This window comes from Trifolium pratense, linkage group LG3, assembly GCF_020283565.1.
Source record: "Trifolium pratense cultivar HEN17-A07 linkage group LG3, ARS_RC_1.1, whole genome shotgun sequence".
Lineage (NCBI taxonomy): Eukaryota > Viridiplantae > Streptophyta > Magnoliopsida > Fabales > Fabaceae > Trifolium > Trifolium pratense.
The window spans coordinates 36,734,772-36,747,170 of record NC_060061.1 but is presented as its reverse complement, the minus strand read 5'-3'; the positions used below and the strand labels follow the sequence as shown (position 1 = coordinate 36,747,170).

The 12,399-nt window shown below is 32.7% G+C and overlaps 1 protein-coding gene across 2 annotated transcripts; it reads right to left on the bottom strand.

The window, feature by feature from the left end:
* Nucleotides 1–3,385: 3,385 nt before the first annotated feature.
* On the bottom strand, nucleotides 3,386–11,564 carry LOC123918034 (F-box protein At1g78280). Of its 2 annotated transcripts, XM_045969967.1 has the most exons (16): nucleotides 11,139–11,564; nucleotides 10,630–10,740; nucleotides 10,476–10,531; nucleotides 10,243–10,385; nucleotides 9,467–9,664; nucleotides 9,146–9,345; nucleotides 8,134–8,233; nucleotides 7,468–8,043; nucleotides 7,252–7,374; nucleotides 6,996–7,076; nucleotides 6,596–6,924; nucleotides 6,247–6,504; nucleotides 5,790–5,874; nucleotides 5,472–5,682; nucleotides 4,680–4,848; nucleotides 3,386–3,767 (listed from the first exon to the last, which is right to left on the bottom strand). In XM_045969967.1, the coding sequence occupies exons 1-16, from the start codon at nucleotides 11,282–11,284 to the stop codon at nucleotides 3,596–3,598; spliced, it is 2,958 nt and encodes a 985-aa protein (XP_045825923.1). In that variant the 5' UTR covers nucleotides 11,285–11,564; the 3' UTR covers nucleotides 3,386–3,595. The 2 variants fall into 2 exon arrangements, with proteins under 2 accessions (XP_045825923.1, XP_045825924.1); XM_045969968.1 differs by lacking the exons at nucleotides 10,476–10,531; nucleotides 10,630–10,740; nucleotides 11,139–11,564 and having other exon boundaries at nucleotides 10,262–10,386.
* Nucleotides 11,565–12,399: the final 835 nt, after the last annotated feature.

The window sequence follows — 12,399 nt, the reverse complement described above, 5'->3', positions numbered from 1 at the left end:
ACAACTATGAAATTTTGAATACGAATTTAGATATATGTTTAATCTAATAATATCGATATTGATATTTTGATATTTGTTGGTTAAACTAAAGATTTTTTTTTGACAATAACAAAATGAAATTTCATTCATTTAAATTGATAGATTACATCAAATATAACCACATAATCAACCTCGCTAAAAACATAAAGGATGAATCTGCGAACAAAACTCACAGCATCCGAGTTAATAGCATACAACGGCAAAATGCCTACAACAAATAATATGATAAAGTTAAAGTCACCGAAATATCGATGCCTCCGAATCTGCAGCGTTGAAACCTAAATCATTGAGTTGAATCTGTAATTGACTGAAGCCGATCTTTTCAATAGAAATCAAATGAACACCGCAACAATACGGGACAACAAAAATGTCGCACAAGACAATGAACAACACAATGCCACACTCAAACGGCGAAATCACAAAAAAAAAAAAAAAAAAACTTGATCAATGTGAAGATTTATTTAAATAAAAAAGAAAAAAAAAACAATTATGATGGGTGATTTTGGGTCAAAATTGACCCTAAAACCACCCCTACTACTTAAAGATGATCAACAATAACTTTGTTTTTCTAAAAAAGAAGGTTAGTAGTACCAATTTAAAATAATGATGAATTTGGAAGGACAATGGATGGGCTGAGTTAGTTGTTAATGGGCCCGTTTAGATATTGGAATTGACCAGCCATTGGCTGGGCCCTTTAAAGTGCTTTTCACTTTTTTTCTTTTTCTTCGTTGGTCCAGGTTAATTAAGAACAATTAATGGCTGGCAGGGTAGGACGGTAGGTCATACTAGGCAGGCACTAGTAGATACTACTGAAAAAAATCTGACAGACCTGCTACTAGAATTGGTACCAGCATTTCAAACCATGAAACTACTTTTACTTCTTGTCTTCCAAGACCGATCCAGATTCCATGCATTAAGGAAATTATGGCAATTATACATGACAATATGACATGATGAAGTAATGCACGCCGCTAATTAAATTAAGATTAAACGGTTTAAATTTAGTACTACAACATTAAAATTAGTATAAAATGATTTTAGACGTTAATTTAAGATCAGTCGTTGAAATTGAAAGTTGTGTCTGCTGTTAGTGTGTTAAATACATTTCTATTCCATATGCTTTCTAATTGTAAAATTTGGTTAGGTCATCGACCCAATAAGGTCACGGGATCAATAGATCATTAGTCAAAATAGTTGAGTTATTGACGGAACCATATAACTGATTCAAATTTAACTAGATAATTCAATCTATATAAAAACGGTCTAAATGTTGAGCCAGATGACTCAATCTCCACAAAAATAAAAAACAAATGGACAATTAAAAAATTTATACCTTAAATCTCTTATGGCTATTAGACTCTCATATTATCAGAATCTCTTATGGACAATTAAAAAACATGCATCATGATTGTTAAATGTCTTATGGAAGATTCTCCATGCCCGTCGCCAGACCTTTCAATTTTAAGATATTTGAACTAATTGACAAAATGGTTGACAACTTCAAGAACACCAACAATATTTCAAAATATATCATCTATTAACACTACTAATTTATTTTAAAAGATGAATAGTATCATTGAATGTATACTCACAAATTATACACATTTATATACACTAATTTTTTTTTTCATATTTAAGATCAAACAACCAAAGACAAATATTGCAATAATATGGTGGGTCTGTGATTATGTGGTGCCACAACACTTTTAAGAACTATACTAATTGTTTATATAGAAATAGAGGGAAGAATTTTGGAGGGATGGGGAGAAAGAAAAACGTAGGCAATTCCTAAGTACTATGTCTTTGGTTCTGCGGTGAACAAAATTGATTTTGACAGAATTGAGTTTGATAAAATTAATTTTGATAGAATTGAGTTTGACATGATTAATTTATGTTTGGATATATTGATACAAAAGTGAGTTGAACAAAGAATTTAGTGTGTGTTTGGTTTAGCGGTGATTAGAATTGAGTTTGGTAAAATTGAGTTTGACATAATTAATTTTAGTTAAAAGTGAGTTGGTCAGAATTGATTTATGTTTGGATACATTATCTAAAAGTGATTCTCAACCTTTAATATTGTTTTGTAATTTGAAATTAAAATTGCTTTTAAATGTGGAAATTACCAAAAGGGTATAATATACAATATCAAGATAAATATGGAATGAGCACACATTCATTTTATCTAAAAATTATCAATATAGATAATTATTTTAATTTATATTGCAATATTTAAAAGAATTTGGTACAAATTGCAATATTAAATTTAATGATAAATTTTTTGTAAAAAATATTTAATAATAAAATTGTATATAGATTAGAAAAAAAAATCAATAAAAGGCATGTAGTATGTAAAATGGTACAGTAAAAAGCTTATACAATAATTCCCCAACAAAAGTTATTGTGACACTAATTATAATTCACTTGGTCCTTGGAGTATACTTCTATCAAGGTCTCAAGTTTGATTCCCCTTGTGCCAATTTCGGTGGGCTAAGTTCATAGAGAGCAAAAAAAAATCTGCTTTAAATGGGCCTCGCAAGTGGACGGTGGAATTGATCCCCTTAAATTATTCGGTCTTAACGCCGGATACCAAATTTTCAAAAAAAATTATAACTGGCAATTTTTTATTTGACCAACTGTAATTGAAGTTAACTACAGGTTTTTACAAATCAATTTTAAAATCGTAACATGGGTATAGTTAAAGGGTAGTGTGGGGAATATACAACATCCACTGACATTGGATTTATAATCGATTCGGAAAAACGCAGAAGCTACACTTTTTTGCTTCCCTTAAACTCAATTCTGAAGCATAAAATTGATTCCACTTTATAAAGCCAAACAACATGCTAGCGGATAAAATCACGTTCTTAATGACCAAGCGTGCGTTTAACCATTTCTAACTCTCAACCAAACATACACAGAATCAATTCTACACGTTTAGAATCAATTCTGGTTGCTCCATAATTGAAACCAAACATACACCTATGAGAGTATTTTTCAACAGAATGAGATTAAAATACTTACTAGTAGTATTTTAATCTTTTATTTTAAAATATGCTTTCGTTTGTTTTCAGAACATGTCTATATAATAGTACAATTTAAAATTACACGAAAAAAATTGAGATTTTACAGAATTAATTTAAGGAAAATGCTAAACAGTGCCCCCGGGGCACTGGTTAAGCATGTTAAAATAGAAATTTGGTCTCGAAATGCGTGCATTCAATGCCTCAAAAGTACAAAAAGTTGTATTTTCAATATAAATTTTATTTTTTATTTCCTTTTTAGGTATGCTTAACAAGTGCCCCGGGGGCACTGTTTAGCATGACCCTTAATTTAAGCCAAGGAAAAATGTGTAATATCTTCGAACTCCATCGACTATACGCTGACATACACTTTATTATAAAACATACAGAATGTAATTATAAAAAGAGGCAACCGATTATTGTTAAACTTCTTTCTATCTCTCAGTTTTCTTTTGCTACTAGATAATTTAAACATGTATGGTAATGTTTGTACGTACGTACGTATGCATGTATTATCACTGGGCTCTAACGTGTGTTCAGGCTCGGAAAATATTTCGATGCAGCAAATGGTCAAGAAAGCCTTTGTAGTTGTTCAGCTCTCCCCACACTGTCATCTCAACTTCTTCCCATGACTCTGATGATTTCAGTTCTTCCCATATGCTAAAAATAGCTCCCAAGACATTATCATCATGTAAAATACAATAACACCTACAATGACAACAACAACAAAAAAAAAATCAAAATGAGTTATGTCAATAACTGCATAATCCATATAAGCCTGAAAGTCGGGCGAACAAAGCAAAATATTTTTGTTTGTATGTATGACCACAAAAGATTGTCTATATAGCTAGAATGTATAATTCACAGTAAACACAATATTTAGGCAATTATTGGATGTTTAATGACAGGTGAAATGGATTTTAATAAAATGTAGAGGAAAGTGGAAGGAGAGGATCCAAGTCCTGGTTCTAGTTCTAGGGGATGAAATGAAATAGAATGGAATAGAGGTATTCTGTTGAACTCCACTTCATCCTATCAATAAACCCAAACAATGATAATTAATGTCATTACATTAATCCGAAAACAAATTGGCCAAAAAATATCAACCATACAAAGAGTGTGGACTATGCCATACATATCTAGGACAGACTCTAAGACTAAATAAAAATTTGATCGTAAGGCCTTAATCAACCCCAAAAGCTAGCTCAAGGGGAGAAGATTGCTCAAATCTTATCTTATAACTTATACGGACTATTTTGATCATGCCTCATATAACTTTCCCTGAAACCTACCCCACTAATAAAATCGAAAAAACACTAATATTTAATAAACTGTCACTTTGCGGTTATAAAAACAACGGAACTGCCACATAGAAGTTATTAAAATTAATTCCTAACATAATACTCCAGATAATGAAAGTAATTAGTAGTAAAAGTTAAAACTAAGACCTAAGTTCTCTTGAATAGACTTTCCAGACAATGGGTCTATATGGGCTCGGGTCTGCAGCCTTATCAGCCATAGGTATATTCATATTTTTATATGAATCCATAAATTCAAATTGAAACACTTTAAGTTGATAAGAAATTAGCTATATAAGAGAACTATGGTGACAGTACTTACATAGCAACATATGAAAGTCGCCCAAACTTTTGACCACCCTCTGCTGACTCGTACTTAGATATGTTGCAAGAAAAAGGAAGTTTGTAACTTTCCAAAAATTTCTTAAGGAGATATGAATCGCCTCTAAACACGTCCAAATAAATTGGTATTAAGTCAAAAATAGGATCACCTGCGAAATATATAAAAAAAAATAAAAAAAAAGTCAGCTAATATAACACCCAACCCAAATAACAAAAACATCAGAATTCTTTCACGGCAATATTATGTTTCAAAAATATCTTTGAGTGGAGTCTGAGAGGTGCTCTAGACAAAGTTGAGTCGATTATATGTAATTGTACAGTTGATTATAAATAGATTTGACAGATAAACAATGGAATGGAAGTAAAGCACTTGATAATTACGATACAACATCACGGCAACATTCCAATGTAAGCCATTTCTAATAAAGATGAGCATTATTGAAGTTGGATAATCCCTCCGTTCCAAAATGTAAGTCACTTTGAGAAAAAAAATTGTACCAAATTATAAGTCACTATACATTACCAATGAAGCATTTAATGTTATTTTTTCTATTATACCCCTAACTATTTATTACTCTATCTTCTTTCAATTATTCATTTTATCTTTCCTATACCATTAATGAAGGACAATTTTGTAAACTAACTCATAATTTCTCTTTTCCATACAACATTAATTACATTTCTTAATTTGTGTAATTTTGCCAAAGTGACTTACATTTTGGAACGGAGGGAGTAAAATTTATGAAACGGGTAGGAAAGCAGAAATACTGACCGGTAGAAAGATCACTGAAATCAAGGATGTAACTAGGACACCAGGATTTCACTCCAACATGGTTATTCGATAAACCATTGTCCGCCTGGACAGCATCTTCTGTATTCCCACTGGAGGTAGAGCAAACCGATGATGGTTCCATGTAAATATTATCATCCATAATGTCAGTATGTATCCAGGAGCAAGGTTTAGAGGCACCACTTGAGAAATTCTGAAGTCAAATAGAAGTTGATAGAAACCACACTTAATCTAGCATATCCAATGAAAAAGATTTGATGTTGGGATGAAATAGTGAATTTAGAAGAATTTAGAAGAAACCTCGTTTATATTTAGCAGCTTAGATAAATCAGATGGGATATATTCATCAATTTTCTCAATCAGTTTGCTAGGAATTGGATCTCCCCTACAAAATTTTAGTAAGAAGCGTCAGAGACCACCTTACAAACAAAAATGACTAATGCAAAGATTCATCATAGAAACTAGCATGCAACAGAAGCACCTTGGCAAAACAAAAAATGGAACACATTTATCAGGCATGGATATAATAATCTAACTATCTAAGTGAGCCAAAGTCAAAAGAGAGTTTATAAACAATTGGAAAACACAACTACCAAAATTAACGCTTAATCAGGAAAAAGCCATAAATTTTTTAAACTTCAAATTAATAGTGCTCCAAAGATCACTAGAATTTCAATCGTATGCATGATAACCCTCTCTCATTCTCGAACTATCCTGTTTATCAAGAAATCGGAGAGCTCAATAGAATTAAGTGTACCACTTGGTCAAACGGCTTGAGACATCCTTCCTCATCTTTGTTAAGATTCTGATGAAGATTCCCCATTCTGCTGCATTGTTTGATTTACCATTAACATTTGCAACACAACCATTTGCATCAGACCAGCTTAATTCACGTTCAATATCAGATATAAATGAATTATTTAAAGGTGGATGTGGCAAAAGATGAAGGTGGCGCAGTTGCTCCCCCAAGAAGGAGGCCAAGTTTGTTGTATCTTCCCATGATAATCTGTCTCTTCTACAAAATAATGAAAACAAAAAATAAAAGATTAAGAGAATTGCTTTGCTGTATGATGAAATTATTCATAAACCACGAGGACAACACTTACAAGTCAGCAAACATATTCCCTTCACATCGCTTAGTTATCATATATGGCCATATGCTTGAGTTGGCTACACTAACTGATCCGTCCACCGAAATCCCAGCATTCCTATTCTCTAGCAGCTTCTTGCCCCATACCCCAAATGGGAAACCATGAACATCACATTTGTTTGTGATGATATTGCTCTTCAGAATGATGTTGGGAACTCCTTTTCCATCCCAACTTAAATTGTTATAGGATCCGTCTTCAAGATAAACAACCCCACTGGCCAGAACACTAGGAATATGTTTCCTGAGAGGCGAGTCGGCTTCAAGTAGCAGAGTATAAAACTCTAGCTATAAAAGATACAATATGAAAGTTAGATCTGTCCAGAAGATGGAATGAAAACAGAATAACAATCAAGTACCTCTGTGCCTAAACCATAAAGTGATGCTTCCAGTCCTCCTTCAACAAAAATCTTAACAACATTGTTCCCCACGAGATAAACCTATTTAGAGAATGGAAAATGTTCCTAGTTAGAAACTTCACACTATATAAGCAATCACAAAATACTGTTTGGGACACTAAGGACCAATTATTTTCACTGAAGCTTTTGAAATTTTGTTGCATTGTAAGCCTTTTGTCATCAATAAAAACTATCAACTACATAAATAAAAACTCACAGGATTGCTACCCGTACCAACAGGAAGCCTTTCGTCATCAGTGGGAGGGGGCAGATTGTTGAAGGCACAAATTTTTGACAAGCATTCTAACCACTTGTCCGCATTTAGTGCAATACATGCTCCCTAGACATATATAACCAGGAAAAAAGTCATAAAATCAGATACTACACTTACTTTGTAAGCACAAAAGATGCATTACTTTAGAAACAAAATAACCTTCCATATTAGATCTCTCATATCTGGCTTTTGAATCCAAAGCTTGGATAACCATTCTCTTAGTTCTCGCTGTCCAATGCTGTTGCCCGAGCTCCACTCAGAACTGTAGTGGTCTCTATCCTTATCCAAAAACATGGACAAGAAGTTTATATCATAAGAAAATCCACCTTTCCATAAATTATAGCTTCTAGATACACCGCTTATTTCTCTTTCAAAACATAGATCATCTACATCTTTCAGAGTTTTGGATCTTTTCTCTTTCCTTGATAAATCAGAGTAACTTAAGTTTTCTTCATTACATGACATGTTCGGTATGACATTTTCATAAACATCTTCTTCAAGAGCAAGCAAACCTACACGGCAAACTCCTTTATGACGATAACCAGGTGCCATATCCAAACATACAAACTCAAAGTTATTAGAATTCACAAAATTCTGTGTGACTGCAATAGTTGTTTCCAAATTTAAAATACAGTGCCACCATCCACTCGGAACATAAATTGTCTCTCCAGGAAGTTGTGTACATTCAATCGGCTTGTCTTCATCAGCAAGAAGAGGATAAAAATCTAGCCACCACTGTAAGCAATTATATATGTAATTAATGATAAAATATTCAACAGAAAGGCACAATATAGTTGGCATCCTAGTAGATAATGATCATAGTACCTGCAGTGATGATGGTGTCTCAATACTGACATCACCATCTTCTTCATTAACATGTACCGTCACACCTAACGGCACTTTTCCAGGTGGATATAATGCCCACCTATCAAATATAAGCAAAACATTACCTCTTAAGCATTTTAGTTATTTGGAATATATAATAAGCACCAACACAGAAAATCTACGTACCAAATTACATAAAATTCAAGTTTATTTGTTGTATAATCATTGTAGTTTTAAGAATGCGTGAATTTTTGGTCCATTCAGTTTCAATTGCTTAAATCAAGTGCACATACTTTTCCAATCAAGTGAGCCTGGTCCTAATGTTAATATTTCAGTAAATTGCTAATAGAATGTGTTGGTTTGAATCATGATTTTTTATTTGACAAGAGTAAAGGATGACCTCTCAGCCTATTCATGGATGGTAGATTCTTTTCTATTCAATTGTAGCCACTACTCCGTACTACCGCTAAATAATTAAGCATACTTGTTTGTATCTAGTTGAGTTTGATAATAATTGGCGACTTCTCATCCTTTGTGCTTCTGTATTATTCAATGATCTATCAGAAAACAGAAAACTGTCTTTGAATTTACTTCTGACTCCTATCAACACTCCCATTTAAGACCCAGATGGCTGAAATTAGTTAAATGTCAATAGAGGATTTAGGAGTCATTGTTTTAGGAATCTTGTTCCAACATTTGTCTATATGATTTTTTAGGAAACTAGTCCTAGCAAGATATTAGCATCCTTGGTCTAAAAATGATCAATCTTACTTCGCACGTGCTATTTCAATCTTACTAATTCTAATTCTATCGAGAAAACTCTGCTTTGTATCATTAAAAACATAAAACGGAGAGCTATAGTTTAGGTTGCATTAAAACAAATGTGAAACTTGTAAACAGAACAAGCATCTTATATTTGCTCTGATGCCATGCAAACAGTCATGGTCTAAGCTACATGCTATACAACCACAATGAAGATAAAAATTTCACGCCAAGCATCTTATCTTTTTACCTTTTACGGCCAGAAAGAAGAGTATTCCATGCACTTGTAAGAGCTGGATCAACATGCCAAGAGGCACCGGATCTCTGTGGTCCAATTATGAGCCACCTATAGGATGGTCGTTTATCTGTATCTAAGATATCGAAGAAGTCTTCTTGAAAAAGATGAGGCACACAGTAATCCTTCAATAAGCTAGGTGCATGTTCGCCAAACTGTGTGTTAAATTAAAAGTTAAAAAAACTCCCAAAATCTCAAATTCAAAAAGTGAAAGAAATGGTGTGGAGAGGCAGGAAAAAGAGCATTATTGAAACCGGAATATCTCAACACAAGCACCTTTTCGTCAAAAATATATAATGGGTCTTCATCGTGTTGAACTTCCATGTAGGAGACATAATCCTTGAACTTCATGGAGACCTTTTTGGAACTCCTTTGAGAAATTTTAAACGCTACGTCTCCATAGTCTAGTAACAGCTGATCAGTTGTCCATTTATGCCTAGCAGGCCATGTATCCGCCAGTCCATTAATCATGACCTGAGATGTGTAATTCATCAAAAAATACATTTTGATAAAAAGAAAACCACTAACTATTGATGGTTCAAAACTGATAAATTCCAAGTTATATAAAACGCACATCAACTATAACCCAAATGCACAAAGGACCCTTCTACTAGTTATAAAGATCGTGCATTCTCATCTCTCACTTTCCATTTAGCTACCAAAATGCTTCAGAGATCAATAGTAAACATAATATTGCTCCCACTTTTCAAAAAGAAAAATGCCAGCAACACCCTCTTTTGAACACAATCTTCATAATTGGTCCATTTCTTAAAAAGCCAACACACTTACCTCGCAAACTGATCATTAAGTGTATTGACATTTGAAAAAGAGATCAACAATAGAGCATCGAAGAATGTGTGTAAAAGAGTGTATTGCCAGCATTCATTTCTTTCAAAAAAAAATCAAGCAAAACAAACAATGGAAAATAGAGCTCAAGATATTTTCTTTTCACCGGGAAGAGAGTTCAACATTAATAATTGACACTGAAACAGAACCAACATGAGGGAAAAAATTAATGCAGGTTTACTACTAAAATTCTTTAATCTTTGTACCGGTTTCTTCATGTCATACTCGTTATAGAAGTCCTTCAATGAGATGTCGTTTAATCTTTCCACATTTCCACCGACTGTATAAAATGTATCCAATGTGGTATGACACCGATATAACCTCCGATACAAAAATAAAGAGTTGAATCCTGCAGGAAGGTAAATATCAGTGGCATATACCTAAAGTTTCCTAAAAATATAGAAGACATATAACAGCCGTATGATATCAGAATTGTTACCATCAAAATGTAAAGGCGGTCTATGCAACTCTTTGTACTTATCTGGAAGATTCTCACTGCAATCAAAATAGCCGATTCCAAATAACGTTAACATTAAATATAAACAAAAATGTACAAAACCATTAATTGCACATTGAAAGAGTGATAGACATACTTATGCAGAGCAGTTTTCTTCCAAGAGCCTTTGTATTGAAGAAAACCAGATGCTCCTCTTAGGCATAGAGTCATCCATAATGGTTCTTCATTGGATAGTATATACATCACACTGCCAAAAAATAAATAAATAAAACAAGAAGAAAAAACATGAACCGTTATTATAAATTTATAATCTCTAAAGTAAAGCTTCGTAATCAATTATCAATTTTATCTTTTTCAAGTAGTCTAGTAGCTAGAGTTTCACTCATAAAATGAATAAGCAGAGTGTTTGAGGTACTATGACTCATGCATATATAATGCGATGTCCCTGAACAATCAACAATTATCAATGTTGCTAACATAAGAAATGCAAACTGCACAAATCGAATAAAAATCATTTACACTATTGCCATAAGCAGTTTTCGATGATTAATTTGAGGAAGCAAAACAAACATCAAAGTGTAAAATTGAATTAAACAATCAAATCAACTGAAATATAAATCAAACTATGATAGTTGAAAGAACTACCTGCTAACGCAAGCGACGCGAGCAACATCTCGAGGAGTGAGTCGTTCCAAAATTGAGCAGATGGTTTCGTCGGGAAGAACTCGGAGATCTCCAAGAGCATCTGTTCTGCGATCTCTTTGAGTTTGAATGTGAGCTTCAGACTCCATCAAATGCAAATCTAACTTCAATTTCAATTTCAATTAGTGTTCTCTTTGTTGTTTTGCGTTGAATGAATGTATTTGTTTGTGGCCTTTTGCGCTGCGCTTAACCGCGTTTATTTTTCTTTCTTAAGCGCTTCGTGACCGTGTGAGAAGTTTCCGTTATTCCTACGCCACCTCTATGGCATAGACAAAAGTGATTATTCCCCCCATTCAACAAAAAAGTGATTCCCCACTTAAGCAGAATTGATTTTGAAATATTTTTGGTCTATAAAAGATAAAATTGGAACTTCTAACTTTAGTTCCTATCGGAAATTTCAATTATGTACGCAAATTTTAGCTCACATGTATAAATGTCGAAATTATTACATATGTTATGATCAGATTCGAACTCAGGATCCTTCATTTTGTGTATATGAGTTTTTAATGATTTGTCATTTTGTATATGTATAAAAAAAAATTAATAAATGTTAGTCTACACAATTTTAATAAAAAGTACATTTATAATTTTAATTAAAATCAAATTTATTTAATAATATTTAAATTTTTGAATGATTTTTCAAATGCGTGTTTAAAATATTCATTTGTTTCCCTTAAAAAATATATTCATTTGTTAAATTTTAGAATTTTTTAATATGAGATACATTAAATATAAATTTTTAAAAAGATAAAAGTTTAAGTTAAAAGTAACAAAATTTTACAATATTTTTTGCGGAAGAATTTTTTATAATATTTTACACATGTCTGAAGAAGAAGAAAAATCAATAAAAAACTTATAGAATCTCTGATTTTTATCTCAATAATTACTTTTAATAAATCTACCATAGATGCACTAGAGTACCAACATCCAAATAAAAACTCATGACATCATTACATACAGATTAACAATGTTTCCAAAATTCGATTCGTGAAGTTAAAAGTGATCATCACTGACAGCACCAAGGAGATGTGTTGAGGATAGAAGACACGAATTCAGGTTGAAAAATATGTAATATAAGCTCTTGATTCCACGACTTGAATTGAAACTAATGATCCGAAGGCCATAAGCATGCAAATACGAAAAGAGATGACCACCATTAAACTCAATGAGAGGAGTGCTAGGATCACACTCTCTAATAGACTCT

Bases quoted from the DNA above. Each gene is read 5' to 3' on its own strand.
- LOC123918034 (XM_045969967.1), bottom strand. From the start codon at position 11,284: ATGGAGTCTGAAGCTCACATTCAAACTCAAAGAGATCGCAGAACAGAT. The intron at 6,925-6,995 runs GTACTTGATTGT...TATCTTTTATAG, and splicing joins TTTATGGTTTAGGCACAGAG to CTAGAGTTTTATACTCTGCT. The intron at 5,683-5,789 runs GTTTCTTCTAAA...ATTTGACTTCAG, and splicing joins AGCTGCTAAATATAAACGAG to AATTTCTCAAGTGGTGCCTC.